The following is a 17,668-nucleotide window of genomic DNA, read 5'->3' as shown; positions in this document are numbered from 1 at the left end:
ATTAAGATTATCTGTGTGTATGTTTCCTGATCATACCATAACAAGGATCTGAGACACTTAAAATAATCACTGGACTCTATGAGCTTATATTGAGTTTACATTTCTGAAGAGTTAAGTCTTTTGGTCTAACTAAAGTACATGGATTTGAAGTAGAAGTACCTCATAAATCAGAATATGGAGGACTTATATTCTTCTCTGGACTTAAGCTCCAGGAAATACTGTACAACAAAGCTGATTTTTTTATTTTTTTAAAATTATTATTTTTTATTAATGAAAATTAGTACTCAGTTAACCAGTTCAGCATTTAGGGATACAAAGATCAAATCAACAACTGATTTATGATCTATCTTAAGTGGAGCATGAAGTCATTTTGAAAACATTTTGATAGTGGTGTTGTTTTCAGTTTAGTGTAGTAAGAATAGAACAGCTTTACAAACGTTTTCTTGTTTTTATCACTGCATTGTAACAAGCATCACCTTCCAACAAGAAATCGTTGGATTCCAAGTGTTCACTTCAATCTTTCCCACTTAGAGACATAAAAGGAATTTCTTTGCTTTGCCTAAAGAACCCACTGGGTTTACTTAAAACTAGTTTACTTGTTCTTCTTATGTTGTGATAAGATTGTATAAATAACATTTATAAGCATAAAACTTTTTTCTTTTAAATTTCCATCCTTTAGGGCTATTGTTTGTCTTGTTTTTTCTGTTGCAGTAAGTTCAGATACAAATAATCTGCTAAAGAATGGGAAAAGAAACAAGTTTTCAAGTACCTACAAATACAACTGAAGAAGCCATGGAAGAAGAATAAAGACAATACCTACTTTATCAGTGAAAACATCAAATTTCCTAATGGAAAACATATATTGATGTGTGGAATGAATCAGAATTCCTTCAGCTGATGGAATGAAATGAAGTATTGAATCTAGATTGAAGTCTCAGAGCAGTGGTGGCAATGCATTAGATCTTGAATCATTTGCAAAATCTCAATACAATTAGCAACTTGGAAAACTGTGATTAGTGGCATTTTCATGGCTGAAATCTACATCTCAGCCTTGAGAACAGATTATCACAATGATGGTAATTTGCTGTAGAATAAGGCACACAGACAAATGCATGATGTCACGCTATTCCCACTGATGTACAATATATATAAGAAGGTATTAAGAAAAATATATATTGCTGTGCACTACACTGATCACCTTATACTTCTGCTCTTTTGTTTGATGTACTTTTACAGATAGTGGAGGAGAATAACAATTATCAGCCATTAAAGACCATAGCAAACACCAGATAAACAAAGGACTTCTGCATACCTCCTGGCATTCCAAGGTCAACCTCACACAACATGGATTGGTTCACAAAAGCAAAGGTGCATGCATAGGTACTAACCTTTAGCTGTTAAAATAAGAGTAAATACAGTATGTTTCTCTCTATTTTGTGTGCTGAACTAGAATTTAAGTTGCCTTAGTTGCTATTCATCTTCATTTTGGTGTTTCAACATGCATTATGTTAATAGTAGATATTATGATACATTTCCTTGTCATACAGTCTTGTACTGAGCAGTGCAGTGGGATAAAATGATTGAAGAGACTGATGAAGTGGAAAAGAAAGTATTCACTTGCATTCACTTGCATGTTACAGGGTGAGGTTGTTGTTATATAGACATAATTATATTGGTAATATAGTTTCTAAGTTTTAAGTATGCTGATTAAAAATGATGATATCCAGGATTCTTAGTAAGTGTTGTGGTTTCATGGTCGTTTTTCTCAGATAAGAAGTACATTAGGGATAAAATCTCCACTGAACCTATGACACATAAACCTGAAAATAAGGAACATATCAAAAGAGACAAATGAAATAAACAAAACAGCTGTTCCAAATTGAAGTCTAGAACAAAACCAGAACGAATAGTAACATACCTACTGTTTCAAATTCATCAGTTATTTGCATAACTAATATTATAATTTCCATGAAGACCTCACCACAGTCCTTGTGTATTTATCTAAGAATGTTATTTACAAAGCACATTCTGTGTTTTCTTGTTGCTAAACGTACACAGGATTTTCCCATCTGTGTTCCACGCACAGTTTATTCTTGCAGCGGATATTACTTCAAAATTTTATTGGGGGGCTGGGAGATTTCCTTGTAAAACCCACGAACATAAAGCTTCATCCTGCCTAGGAGGTAAGAAATATGGGTGAGTTAAAGAAAGAGAACAGAAGAATGAGAACAAAATGTGCTCTATATCTGATGAATAAAACAAATGTGCATTTTGAAGGAAAGCAGCAATTACACCTGACATTTCCTGAACTGCATTTGATTATTCTGCAGAAAATTAGGTGGGTAGATTCTGAACTTTTCTGCTCACATTTAGAATAATTTTGTTACAAGTTCCACACTTCTCTTGTTGGAATCCACATCATAACGTTCCCTTCACAAAGTTTCAAGAAAAGCTATTTTAAAACAATTTTTTCGAGACTCAGAAAAGCAGTTGTTCTCCTTAACACAGCCTACATCTGAAAAGGTTAATCTGACATATTATCCCTGCTGTGTAATAAAAGCAGATATAGTTCATTATAGGCATGGCTGATGAGTGTGATTCAGAATGCTTGCATTTTACTGAAGTGCTTTATATTTGCAATTGGCAAAGCTACAACACAGAATTTTCTCTGGGTGAATCTGATCCCTGTGCTTTGGAGGTGTCATCCATCAGATAGCATGACTTGAACACAGTATTTGCCAAGCTCGCATTTACTTAATTTTTAGAGTACACTATTGAACAGTTCTTCAAGCGTTCAAAGGGGAAGCTTGGACAACAGTTTTCCTAATCCTGTATTCCATTCAGGTTTCCAAATTTGGATAGACACAAGAGCTAAAAGCAGGAGGCTATGTTATCAAAAAATATGTTGGGGAGAATGAGGTACAAAAAGATTTATGTAGCATCACGTCTATCTATTGCTCGTAGTGCTTGAGTTTGTACAGACTGGATAATTTTGATTCAGACTCAGTGAAACATATACATTTAAGAGAAGCACTTCTCATGCACCAGCTTTTGTTTTGTAATGCCATCCTTTCCGAGAACATCAACTTAAATCTGTATGAATCGATCACTGATAGCAATAACCATTCATTCACTAATGAAAAATTAGCCATAAAGACTAGAATTTTTCTTTCCAAATAAAAATCTAAACCCTATTGAAACTAAGGCCCATTACATGTCTTTATCAAACCCTTTTCTTTTTTTCCCCGTTTGCCCCAAACATTCAATATGCATATTGTTGCAGGTGTCCCTGGATCACTGATTACCAGAATCTGGGAGAGCTATATGAGGAGGCTCATCCAGTACAAGCCCTGCTCTTACACTGTTCCTTAAGTATGGGCTTCATGTCACTGTTGGACAAGGTGAAAGCAGAACAGGCGCTCCAATTCTTACATCAAATTTCTTTATAAGACTCTCTCAACAGGCTGTGTGTGAAGGTCACAAACCAGGACGGGGCGGGGGTGAGGGGCTGGTTGAACAAAATAAAAGATCATCACAGTTAGAAAATGGAAGGCTTATGACAACTTCCATAATCCATGGACTCGCAACCACCAACTATGAAAATTCCTACCTAGGATTATTAGATCCACACAGCTTCAGGCACAGCAATGTGACTACCCTTCTCCCTGGCTGAGCTGTGCAGAGCAATTAGTCTGTCAATTTATTGTGATTGCTAAGGCTCCATAGCATCAGTGAGTCAAAGGCCTTATCCATTTGTCTGTGGAGGTATTTAAACCCTTCATCCACAGACAGCCTGAAACAAGGATCCAAATGTGCATCTGGCTGCCACAAGTTAGTAAACTGCTCCTAAATCCCATTACCAGTTTCCCAGCAAAAACAAAACAAACAAACAACACTTGAGAAACTAAAATGCAATCATAGCACGATCAGTAATTGAAATATTCTAAATGTTTTCTCATGACATAACAATTGAAACAGCATGAAAACCCTAGTCCTGGAGATGTGTACTACTTGTATAGAAAACACCCTTTATCACCTCTAAGTAGCAGCCAGGTGGGAAAAGGATCCAAGAGAAGCAAATGCACCCTTCAGGGCACTAGTCATAGTAAAACATAATTTTGCATTAGCATCACTCCAATGATGAGACAAATCCATTGACTCATTCACAAGAGCTTCTTTTCAAAAACCTATCACTTCGTAGTACCCTCTTTCTACAGACGCTTAACAGCCATGGTAAATGGCAGGTTCACTCAGCACCAAAAGTGGTGAAAGCTATCTGCAAGCTGACTTTGCATTGCTCAGTATCAGGTATGTAGTCTGCTTCATGTTCTTGAACATTGGGTGTTTTTTTACTCTTTGTTTTTAAACTAGAAGTTCCCTTTATGCTCCTTTTTTTTCCTTTTCTTTATGTATGTTTATGCAGTCAGTTAATAACTTGACAGGGAGCGTAGTGCCTTATTACTGCTAGAAGTTGTAGTATTTTCTTTTTAATGATGTCCAAACAAATTATCTGTTAAAAATAGACTGCATGGTAGCACAGTGGGACATGGAATTTAGCAGGCACAAGATCAAAAGGAATTAAGTGCCAGAGCTCTGCCCTATGTGCTCGTAAAAATTGATTTGACTCAATAAGTTTAATGCAAAAGGGAATTGCATTCCGTGCACTGCTTTCCTGTTGATTTTTAGAAAGTGTGGGAGCACGTCTTCCCTGCTGACGTCCATTAAGATGTCCATGAATACATAAATATAAATTGAATGAAATTGGGTGCTTCACTCTGGGTTGTGTTTTATTTTTTTCCCTTTACAAAAAAAAACCCCAACCCAAACTCTTATCAGCATTTTATGGCTAGGCACCCTAACTGGATTCACACAAAAAACTGCTAACGGCTGCTATTTCCCACTCATCTGAAATGCTCACTTCTTCTTTCCCTATCGATATTAAAAAAAAACACAGTAAAACTCCTGAATTTTAAGGAATTTATTTTTCTGATAACTGTTTCAACTGTTTCAAGTGGGGAGGTGATGAATCACGAGGAGCTAAAAGTAGCCATTAAAGGTCCTGTTAAATATTACTTACTGATATTTTGTGAGGTTATTTTCTTTTAATTGTTGTTGTCTTTCAGAGTGATAATTAGTCTGCTTTGCATCAAAAGCTCCTGGGAACAGTAAAAAACATTTTAATTATCTAAACAAGAAAGTACTACCTGTTTATGTCAGGTTTTGCAATTAACCTCTAAAAGATCTTATAATCTGTGTGAAATCCAGAGACATGATGCTTACACACCACTGGAAAAACAAATGACTGTCTTTATTTGTTCTTGCACTCACTTCTCATCTTCTCCATTAATGTGGCCTTGGTCCCTCACTTCTGTGGGAGTGTTCATAGCAATGCCATCATTTTTCTGCAATATCATTTTGCCTGTATGAGAATGTCTGTGCATGGCACCTCCTTGGCCAAACAGCCACTGCTCTTCAACAATCTTGGTATCTATTCAAGGACATTTTCTGTATTTATGTTGATAAACTAGTAGTCTATTTCCACTGTAGCTGCTACTACACTCATAAAGCAATAAAGCATCCAAACTTCAGTAATATCTGAGGTGAAGATGAATTTAATGCAGTCTACAATGCATAACTCAGGTTAAGAAATGACCTTCCTCATCTGCCCTCCACTAGCCAGAAGTCTTTGCTCCTTAACTTTCCTACATCTGTTTATCTGATGAGTGTTTGACACATATCCCATAACCTTAACTCTGAAATCCATCACATAACCAGTTAGCTATAGATGTGCGATACTTACAAGAGTCCAGGTGCCACAGCATAATATCCGGGGCTGGGGCAGAAGTGTGGTCATGCTTGCTGGCTGCTCCACAATGCAGAAAAGTCATGCATGGAATGAGCAGCAGGAAGAGTGAGATTTATCGAGAAGTCTCCTTTGGAATTACTGAGGCTGAGCCTGGTTGAGAGAATTGTAATGTTACAAATCAGACAGCAGAATATGGCTGCTGGAGTCCAGTGTCATACCTTGAGTCTTTTCTTCATCACAAAAACTTAAATCTGCATCTGGAAACAGAAGCAGGTCAGATAACTGAATTCACAAACATCTTTCTCACACATCCTTTGTTTCCTGATATTTTGGTCTTGTGTGAAAACTGCTAAAAGCCAAACTATGATAATTCGTTAACTTGGGCTTCTATAGACTTTCCCTTAAAACCCACTATATCAGAGCAATTAAATTCAAATAGAAAGTGCTGAGAATCTACCTTGACAAATCCCACCCTGATTTAAGTAGCACCAGAGAAAACCAAATGCATTAGCTAGGTGATGCACTTTTCATTTGATAGTTTCTAACCTGTTTTGGCACTTCTGTCTTAATATCAAACAGCTCTCAAGTCATTCATATGTATTTTAATATTTTGCTGCATATATGCCCTTACAAGGGTGCCTTTAGAAGGAATGTATTTTCTTTTGTGTATAAGTTAACTAATTAACTATTAATTGCACTAATTTACAGGACACTGCATTCAACTTTTATGCTTACTGAAAAGGTATTCACAGAACACAACTCCTTGTGAGCAAAATTCAGGCATGTGAATGCATCATAATCCCCCCTAAAAATCTGGTTTTGATTTCTCAAGTGTGGTTCTCACTTTCTGTTCATTCTCTTGTGATCAATGACTTAAGAGTCAGATCTTAAACTTTTCTCTATTTCAAAATCTGTTAAGCTTTAACGCTGACAGAAAATCTCTAAGGAGTGATATACCACCCAAAGGTTGGTTTCTGCTCTGACAATCAGTGCATACGTATGACAATTCTAATTTTGTTCAAGTCAGCAGTTTAAGCCTCTTTGTCCCATAAATCACAGCAATCGCAAATTATTCTTGCATGAAAAAAAGTTACCCATGGAGATTTTCTTTCATTGCTGGAGAAAGGGGAAACAGACAAGGCAGTCTTTTTCCCTTGATCCTCTGCTGTTACACTCCCAGCCTCACACCTGCAGACTGGTATTATGGCAGACTTATCCAGGCAGTGATTGCCACTGACAAAATTCACTCTTTCCCCTTTTCCATCACCCTTGGGTGTACCCTTTGCTTTTCATTAGAGACCCCAGTGACACACTTGCACAGAGCCTCATCACAGCCCATCAGCAGACTTCTGATCACAGCATGCCAATCAGTGCCAGCAGCATTTTGGAGGAACAGCCAGTTTTGGCCTGAGCTCTTCCAAGCTGTTCCTGATTGGAACAGTACATTTAGTTTGAGAAACACACTGCAGGGAGAGCCACCTTCCCCTCCTTTTTCATCCTTCATGAAAAGTAGTTTTTACTATTTGAGTCAACATATGCATTAGGCATACTTAAAGGCCCCGCTAAAGCTGTACAGGTGCATATCTGTGCAAGACCTCCAAAAGCAAAAATATATTTGGCTGCTAGAAATATTAACAGGTTAAGTTCAACTGTTAACTGATCTTATTTTACTGCCTTTTCCCATTCTATAGTTTTACTATGAAAAAATAAGGGTGTATATAAATACATATGTACATATCTGCATATGCTTAATAAAAAGAAATCTTAGCTGCTTTTAAAATTCAACCTCTTATCTTTGTTCATTTAGAAGCAATTTTTCTTCTCCACTTCTAGCAGCAGAGCAAGCATATATCTTACAAAATTACAGGCTTAGGACACTGCTCTGCCTACACAAAAACTCAAAAGGTAAACTTACATAGGTAAAGCCAGCAGAACACAGTACAGTTATTGTCTACAACCTCATTGCCCTTAATCACATTAAGAGTAGCTGTCACAGAATGACTAAAGGCTGAGATTCACAGAATACTCACCAGGAGCTGGACAGCAGAGCTCTCACAGACTTCGCTAATGGAAGCAATTGCATTAGAAATTATCAGTGCCAACACTGGCTGCCCCAGTGCTGACCACAGCTGACTATGATTCAGAAATCTCAAACATGACCCCAAAGAACCTTGGAAAGGAAAATGGTGATAATGCATTTTTACTATCATGCAATTCCACTCTCATCAGAGCTTTTTGTTTGTTGTTGTTTTTTCTGTTATACTGTCATGAAAAAACAGTGTTTCTTAGCTGACATAGAAGATAAAATCAGAAAGTAATAATACAAAGTACTTTTTAAAACACTGTCACTTTTATTAGTAGGAGACAGAATTTTTTTTAGGCTGAATGCTAACAGCTGTTTTAAAACTTACTGCCACAATAAGCATTAGTTCCTGGTGCTTTCTAGAGGTTAGCAAGTATCTTGCAGGTAATTAGCATCTCAAGAACTTTATCACTGTAAAGCAACTAAATAAACAAGCATAAATGCAGAAAGTAAATGATGTAATAAGCTTCTAACCATAGAATAGAGAAGGTGAGACATACTTTACTATATTTCCAAAAGAAGATCTCCACTGCATTTCAGCTAGCCATGGAGGACTTACCTATTATGGAGTAGTCAGATCACACACGTCTGGATTTCAACAAAAGATCCACCTTTCTCAAGGTCTGGGATTGTCTTCACCATCCAAAAAAAAAGCAGCCACATCACCTTTTAATGGTCATATTTATAAAAAGTATTGATTCCATCTGTGCTACACTGAATAATTGTCTACAGATGAGTAGTTATGTGAAAGGGGTTACTTTGGGAGTGTGTGAATGTTCTGTTTGATTTTAATCCACCTGGTTCTGAGATGAAAATTGTAGTAACACTAGGAATAATAGTAATAATCAATTTATGGCCATTTCAGGCTTTTTAGTGCTGTACTGGAGCTTTCTGTAAGTGTGTGCTCTTAGCTGAGACAAGACTACTTCAGTTATTTCAGGAGGAAACCCACTCTCAGCATCACGCACAGCTTGCCCTCTGGGCAGCACCACTGTCATGAAAATGAACAATGAGTAACAAAAAAGTCAGAAACATAAAAAATAAATATCACATTTATTTAAATAAAAATATACACACAGTGTACAATGAGCATGGCTTACAGACAGCAATGAAACAAAAATGCTAAATCCTGACGTATAAAAAGGTTTGAATTGCTTAGTTGTGCTTTATTTCTCTGAACACACACACACAACCTGGACTGAAGTCCTGCTAATGTTATACTGAGCCCCGTGTGCACGAGAGTGTGAGATTTGAACATTACAAGGAACAGCAACACCAAATGAAAACGAGTATCAAAGTAACTCAGGATTTTAGGAAATCTGAAGCCAGACCCTTCATAAACAAAACAGAGTTGCTACAAACTTTTAAAGCCCTTTGCAAGACAGATGGAAAGAATACAGAACACTGCAGTTGGAAATCCGAGTTAAAGCAGCACTCCCCCAAATCTCACCATTCCAAACTCTAGGTTCTGAGCATTCAGCTATTACACTCAGATTTCTAACATAAATCTTGTTCCCTGTTAGCACACAAACCCCATGCTTTCTGCTTCTGCTCTTTGGAATATGGGTACATTGGTTAACAAATTTCTTCTATTTTTATTTTTATATTTATTTTTTAATTTTTTTTTTTTTAAATTCTGAATTATTTAATTGCTACTTTTTCTCCTTCTTGAGCAAATCAAAAATTTTCACCTTGAATCATAAGTATTATGCTGAAATTTATTGTTGTGGCATGTTACTTATTCAGATGACAATAAGAGAAAGAAGCACTTGAATGCAGCAGAGCGTAAGGTGACCGCTCGAGCACCACAGGAGTTCGTGGGCTGCATGACTAAGGAAAAACCTCAACATTCTAGAGACTGAAGTCTGGTTTTGGTTTGCTTGTTTTTAAATGCAGTTCTGTGAGTTTCTGCTTTTTAACGTCCAAATTACAAGCTAAGATTGTGTTTTAAAAAGTTGTAAATTATGTTAAAGCATTTTGAATGTGAACATATCCTTTTAAGCTGCAAATAAGTGACAGGTAAGAAGCAAATTCATGTCTCACGGCATTGCCTGTACAGAACGTTTCCTTTTTACAATAACAAAGCATAAATACAAAGATATCATTGTTTCGAGTTTATAACATAGCCAACTCACACAATATACTTTTAAGTCTATTAACTGATTACAAATATTAATTCACACAAGTAATTTTGCTGCACAGTTTTTAATGCAATTTATATCTTCTACCTGTTGCTGTTAAGTGCATTTTCTGCTCTTCATAAATTGGCCATAGCATTTCTTGAAACTTGTGATAAAAATACAAATAAGAATAAGCTTATTTTCAGGAAGTCAAAATAGGCATAATATGCAGGGGGCTTCCAATTAATACATTCCACTTTGTACCTAAATTCTTAGTGATGATTTAAAATACCATCAGACTTTAGTTCACTTACAATCAGTGAATTTTAACCCAGATCAATTGTTTTACACAAAGTATTAATTTCCTTATTTAAGAAAAATGCCAAAATTAGAACAGTACAAAAACTAAGAATTGTTGGTTCTTAGCAACATTGAGGCTTTTTCCCAGGTAATACTTTGTCTCTTTCAGCTATCCTGTTACATATTTTGTTCCTCTTAACACATCTATTTTCCTGTACTCCACTAAAATGCACAAGTACACATCAGCAAAATCAGGTAACAATTAAAAACTTGTTTCCTAATTGCTCCATAAAAGCTGAAGTATAAACTGTAATAAAAACGTATTAAAAAAATTCCCCCAAAGAAGACTTCAGAAGCAAGAAGATCTGACTGCGTAATAATGTCAAGCCTATACATGTTCAGTATTAATTCTAACAGTAATATAATCATCTATGAGAAAAAAGAATTTTAACTTTAAGTCAAGCAGATATGGAACACTTCCCATATATATGCTGCTAAATGAACATGTTTCCCTTAACTCTGTGCAAAAGGTGCAGCTTTCTAATGAAAATTTATTTGCTGAATTCTGCTCCTGTGTAATTCAGTGATATACAAGGATTCAGGTAAGGTGAACCTTGGGATGATTCAGCTTCTCTGTTGGGCATTCAAAAGACAGACATGACTTAAAATGTCTTCTCTACAGAGTGAATATACTTCAATTAAACTGTCAACCTGCAGCAAGAAGATCTTTGTTTCTTTATGAAGAGAAACCAGAAAAACACAAGTTGTGAATCCATGATTAACTGACAACTCTGTTTTGATGAGACAGACTGACTGACTAAAATGCTGCAGACACATGGCAGGCAATGACAAAACAAAGAAACGGTTGAGCCTCCTTCAGAACAGAAGCAATAAAGCTCTTCCAGGACACTTGGAATTGTGTCAGGTTTTAAAATAGTCTTAGTGACCTACAAAAAGACATTCCAATGAAAACACAGGCATGAAAAAGTTCAGCCTCATTCAAAACAAAACCCAACCTTCTCTTCTGTAATGGCCCAAGCCCAGTGAAGCTTGCTGTGTGTACCTGTTAGAATAAAAAGAACTGCAATGTGTCAGGTTGTTGGCTTCACTGATGAAAACATTTTAAATATAAAGGTAACATTATAGTCAAAACAATTTAGAACTCTAGCGAGATTAAATGCTGAGGCAAGATCTTGAAAGACTGTTTTCTTAATAAAAAAGAAATCTATAGTTCTTCATATTTTGAATTCAACAGAATTCCCACAGGGCTGAGATAAACATAAGAAACAAGAGTACCCACAAGTGAATACTGTCTTTGCCTAGAATTTCACAGGCAGTTTCAGAATCACTTTAGGAAGGCCATCATTTGTACTGTGTATCACTGGGATTATTTCAGAGGTGCCTAAAGAAGTTACTGATTTTTCTCTGCTGTATATGTAATGTTTCTGTTAGCAATAAACACAGCAGGAATGAAGTGAGGTATAGAGTAGAAGTCAGACTGACAGAACAGTACTTTCCTAGGAATATTTATGCTTCATAAACCTGCAGATAAAAATTTTGTGCAGACCGGCTGTGTAATATTTAAATGCACACAATTTTATCCACACATCGACCCATGCACCGAGTAGAGCCCACTGGTACATGACAGGAAAAGTCATAGCATTGTCATAGTCAGAAGTCATTCATGAAACAATATTCTAACAGAGACTTAATATGAATAGACAACAACTGCACAGAAGTCCTTTTTGAAGGATCTACTTCACTTAGAAAAAATGTTCCAATTAGGAAAATATGTTGTGTAGGTGAATTCTTGGCTTCACTGAAGTCACTGCTTTGGAATGAAGACCCCATCCTGACGTATTTCTACATGTTCCAAAGCCTCATCTTGAAAATGTACAAGAGGGGTTTAATTCTATTCACAATAGATAATTTTTACATGACCTACCAAATAGAGTGTGCACAATCAGGTGCTTAAGCAAGTATTTTTTTACTAGTACAGTTACCAGTACTGTACCAATACCAGACCCAGTAACAGGTCTTAACAGATGTGAAAGACCAAACTGTAATTCACTATGCATCAAGATTTCTTGGACTTCTATAGAAGCAAACAGACATTTACCACTTTATCCATCGCAACTACAATTTCCTACCAATACTCAAATTCCCAGTGCAGTTTAATTTGGGTAGAATCCTTACACTTCTGCTCTAGATACTTTTTTCTTAAAACAAACACATCACACTAAGGTTTGTAACCAGTGGACACCTGCATTTTGTTAACTGTATTTCTCTCGGAGTTAACTGTATCTCTCTCTCTGTATTTCTCAGGGGAGGGGGGGGGGGGGGGGGGGATGAGGGGGGAGGCAGAAGAATGCAATAAATAGAGAAAATTAGATAGAGAAAATTAGAAAACACATTCTTTGCAAGACACATTTCAAGACTAACACAAGCTGGCAGATGCATTAACATTCACTTTTAAAGCTTGTAGTTGTTCTTTATCCTACAGCATCTACATGCAGCATTGCAAATTTCATATAAATCAGCTGCAAAAGCTAACTAGTCCTAATACAAGAGGTTACTGTAATCATAACATTTCTCTCAGACTTTGTAAAAACACATTTCTATAGGCAAACAATACATTAATGCCCATATATACAAGTCATTTTACCTATCACTGAGGAAAATTTAGATTTAAGGTTTTACTGTGAACAGGAACATGGCGGGTTAGATATAAGTTGGCTTACTTGAAGAACTAATCCCTCTGATTCCAGTGTGATTTATGTGCAAGATTAAGTAAAACAAGTTTGTATTTGGCTCAGGTACAGAAAGCCAAGAAAGATACATCCAAATGAACTGCAACAAACCAGAACTCAATTACCAAAATTACAGGTAGTAATTACTAAAAATATACTGTGAAGTTCCCATGCTTATAATAAAGAAGACAAACGTAATAACCAACATTGTATTTAGCCTAGGTATTCAGAGTTGCGTCTTTCATGAAAAAATCCATGGAGGATTTAATTATTACTGATCATGACCTCAGTGCTTTGCCAGTACCAGAAAACATCATTTCTGGCAGGAAGAGATCCCTTAATTCACATCTCAGGCTTTGGTTCAGAGTCAGAATGTTCCCCTCCAGACTGATAACATCAGTTCCTATTGCAAATGACATTTCCCTTTTTAATCTTCTATCAAGCTGCCCCAAGACCTAATTCCCACTTGTTGATGAGTCATGCTGAGCTTCAAGTTCACAAAGATAAGTTGAATGTATTTGGTTTTGAGAATATCTAAATCACCAGTATTTTATTTCATGATGACTAACCGTTGTTACTTTTAAAATGTTAAACCTCATAAAATAACACCTCAACTGGTTACACATTCCAAATTATTAAGTCATAAACAGCACTTTTTATATTCACTAATTAGCATGGTATATGTTCCTGATTACATTTTTGTTAAACTTAGGTGTCAGTTTTTCCATATGTCCCTTCTGGAGGTCTGTAGTACTTTGGGAAAGCCATCAGCTGTATCATGTTGAATGCATACTTTCTGCATTTGACATTCTTCAGTACATTCTCTATGCGGCATCCTTCTCTAGTGAAAGGGGGGAAAAAGTACAACTTCATGAAACACAAAATAAATAAATATGCTTTATTTGTTCATTGCAGAGTTTCAGCAGCAGTTGAAGTAAAAATAACAAAGATTCAACTCTACATTTTTGTTTTCCACAAGTGATGATACATCTTACAGAATTAAATCTAAGGCCAGGCCCAGTACAGTTATTGCCCTCAGAAATAGGTGATTAGATTTCTTCCCCCCTCATATATTTGCCCTTGAGGTTTAAAGTTTAGTTAAAAAAAATAAAAAATAAAAATAAAATAATGATACATTTCATTCTAATTCCAGAAATATATTTGTCTTTTAAACATTATATATTATTATTATTATTATTATTTTTCAGATTGCTTACTATATATGTGAGATTACAAGTTGCCATAAAAATGCGGATTCTAGGAATAAGGCATTTTATGAAGTCTGGCCCTATAGATTTCTGATGGAAAGTTTCATCTCTGCATCATTTCCCCAGTGTTCAGCTTTGCAATGAAAAAAAAGAGAGAATGGCTTTTCAAACAGCCCAATCCAACTCTCTGCTTTATAAAGGAAGGATGTTTGTTCACATACAGTACAAAAGTCACAAGTGCCAAAGTGGTGCATCAAGACATAAACCAGACTTTTTAAAAAAGAATATAAAAGAGTCTTCAAAGCAAATGCAACCAAAGCAACAATAACAATCAGGTTAATCTAACTACAAAACAGAACTTACTATATTCCACTTAGTTACTTGACAGAAAAAGGTTAGTTGTAGCAAAGAAAGAATCATTTCTTGAACAAATAAGATCTGATCAGCTAATAATATCAATGAAAATAACACAATGAAAGCAAGTCTTACAAACCACCGCCCTGTAAAATTTGTCTGGGGGGTCAGTCTGTATTGTGCAAATCCATTTTTCATTTTGTTAGACGAGTTACTCTGGAAAAAGGGGTTCAAGCATTCAGGATTCCACATCTTTTGTATACACAGTGACAGCATTGTAAGTGGGCTTTCTTTGAGCTAATTACAGTGGGAAAGCTTTACCATGAACAGAAAGAGCAAATCAATTCACTCAATGCATAGTATACTTCTTAAGAGTTCAGAAAAATTAATGAAAACATTGGACATTTCAGACATTTGTATCTTGAAGATGATTCCTTAAGGTCTGAAACTGTAGAAATATTACAGCATAATTTATTTTTTCTAAAGTAGTTTGTTGTTGTTTGTAGAAAAGAAAGGAACACAAGTGCAGTTTATTGATATTTGGCTAATAGCAAAGCAAGACTTAAAATAAGCCACACGACCAGCAAGTGTGAGCTGACAAGCAGCAAGGCGACAGGATAGAAGTGTCGAGAAGTTGGCTTGTTATCAGTTAGACAGCCTGTTTCGGGATCATCCGAGTCATTCAGTGCTCCCTGGGTTTGTCTGCTGTTAAATAGGGGAAGTTAGGAACAAATAGAACAGCATTTAAACAGCAAAGAAAGCCAACATGTAGGCATTTTGACAACAAAGCGAAACTACATGGCCATTCTGATGAAAATCATTTATGCCAAGCGCTTGCATAGACTTAGTACTTTCTGCAACTGACAAGGGAAGCATGATGGCTAGATGGCTAGCATCTCTTTAGGCCTCCTAAGTGCCTTAGGGTAGTGTTCACTTAACATTACATAACTTATGAGATGAACTATACCACCATTACAATGAACACACACACTGAACAGAAGTGAAATAACAAAGTAAAAAAAACAGCTAAGGAAGCAAAGAAAAAAGATCACAAATGTCACAACACAGAATTGACAAAATAATGTCTCCATGGTTTTCACAGGTTTTTCAGTCCTGCTCTACCACTGACTAAGAAATATATAGGCAAAAACAGAAAGGCCACGTGCTCCTTTTTGAAAGAATTACAACTATTCAAAAATAATTTTAGTTGATGGTAAATCGATTTCTTAAAAAATTAATCAGTGCTGGTACCTCAGCTTTGAAGTCAATGGCATTTGTTTTTATTTAAGGGCTCACACCTGCATTACCCTCAGAAATCTACCTTGTACCTTGTTCAGTGGACCCACTGAGGAACTAAGCTGCTTACAGTTGAAGTTCTGCTCAGTCTCTGCAGGCTGCACAGCTGCTTTCCTATCAGAGCAGCAGGGATACTTTCAAGTCACCCCATCTTTTCTATTGTAACCTGACTATCTTCTAGACAAGTAGAATTATACACATATCAACATCAATGAGACCAATGAGACACTACAGGCCAGTAAAGGTAGTATCACACAACCTCATAAAAATAGGAAGTAAAATAGTAGCAGCCTTTCTGACTTGCACTTTTAAAAGCCACATTGAGTATGTAGAGCTAGGATAGCAAAGGAGGTACAAGAACTGCGTCTAGAGGTGGTATCCTGGGAAATGCGCTGATCGAAACCATTCCTTACATATTTTTCCTTTCAGAGAAGCCTTTAAGTATAAGCTATTCATTTATTTCTTAGCTTTGAGTCTTCCATCTGTATACTACACCACTAAATAAGACAGCCCATACTATTTTAATCAGTGAAATAAGATATAAAAATTAAACCTCCAAATGTTTGAGTAGTATCTAGGCAATTACAGGTGCCAGCATGTCTGGTGTTTTTAATTTGGATAGAATTCACACAGTTCTTTAGAGAAGCAAAGTTATGTTTTGCTGACTTCCTCAGTACTGTGGCTTACATTGAAATAAATAATTGTGTTCTGTATCAGACCTCTCTAGTTAACGCTTTTCTCTTAGGGTCCACCCCTCAGAACTTCCTTCCCCTTCTGCTCACAATGATAACATTGTTATCTGTGATCAGCCATGACAACTCAGTATATTTCTCCTCACTAATTTTCTGCTTCACTGTGTGTTTCTACGTACTTCTGAAAACATGCTCTTTGCTATTTTTCCTTTTGCCTTTCTTAATCTCTACAGGAATCCTCCAAGTTGGCCTCCTCAACCTTTTAACACTCTTCCTCCTCCCTTTCCCAACTCTTTGAGGTGAGTATCCTGGTTTAAGTACACAGCTCGGCACACAGCCTCATCAATTCCTCCTCAGTTTCATATCTTTGGTGCTTTTGAACTGTTCTTTTGGATGTCTTCCATCACAAACTTCATGTGTGCTTATGGCAGAGCTGATGCAGAGACTCAACTCCCTTTTCTCTGAGTCCATCTGGGCAGCAGCACAGCTCAGTATTGAGCAAGTTTGCAATCCACTGAATTTGCCACTGGTTAAGCACTTCTTTCTGGAGAGTATTAGTTTTGCATGCTGAAAGTTCATTCTAAGCAGGCTGAGCTAGACGCTTGCAGGGTGCCCCTACGGGGATGCAACCCTCCTGCTTCTGTAGAGTGTCCTGCTCTGTTTTACTCCATATCTCATTGACAGTGTGACAGTCTTTCATCTATGCTTCTAAAACTCCCATTAGCACCAGTGAGATTTATGCAGTTATAATGGAAATACAGACAAAAGCCATTTGTTCTTTTTTTACTTCTTCTTCTTTTTAGTAGAAAACCCTACAGTACATTTGTTCTTTGACATGCTGAAAAAGAATGATCAGTGTCTTTCAACACAGTAAGTCCTTACCCCCAGGAAAACTGCTGTGAACAGCTGATGCATAGGGACTTCTGTTCTACAAATTAGTCACATTATTCTATGCATGATTTGACAAGACATCCTCAAAATAGAGCAAGGGGATTCAATTCCATTATTAGCTACCTAAGAACAAGGCTGAGAGGAATACCTAAACATGCTTTTAGTTTA

At 36.5% G+C, this 17,668-nt stretch overlaps 1 protein-coding gene and 1 long non-coding RNA gene across 2 annotated transcripts in view; both read right to left on the bottom strand.

The window, feature by feature from the left end:
- Nucleotides 1-1,922: 1,922 nt before the first annotated feature.
- LOC140250946 (uncharacterized) lies at nucleotides 1,923-7,928 on the bottom strand. Its single transcript, XR_011903339.1, has 4 exons — nucleotides 7,837-7,928; nucleotides 5,801-5,956; nucleotides 5,078-5,156; nucleotides 1,923-2,176 (listed from the first exon to the last, which is right to left on the bottom strand). It is a non-coding gene; the product is annotated as an uncharacterized lncRNA (long non-coding RNA).
- A 6,015-nt stretch (nucleotides 7,929-13,943) lies between these two features.
- Nucleotides 13,944-17,668, bottom strand: part of INPP4B (inositol polyphosphate-4-phosphatase type II B) — a 241,014-nt gene continuing 237,289 nt past the window's right edge. Inside the window, 1 exon segment of the mRNA XM_072334549.1 lies at nucleotides 13,944-15,326. Coding sequence (XP_072190650.1) covers nucleotides 15,152-15,326 — 175 coding nt within the window. The 3' untranslated portion in view covers nucleotides 13,944-15,151.

Source organism: Excalfactoria chinensis, chromosome 4, assembly GCF_039878825.1.
Source record: "Excalfactoria chinensis isolate bCotChi1 chromosome 4, bCotChi1.hap2, whole genome shotgun sequence".
Lineage (NCBI taxonomy): Eukaryota > Metazoa > Chordata > Aves > Galliformes > Phasianidae > Excalfactoria > Excalfactoria chinensis.
The sequence above is the reverse complement of the archived record's forward strand: the minus strand, read 5'-3'. Positions and strand labels throughout refer to the sequence as shown.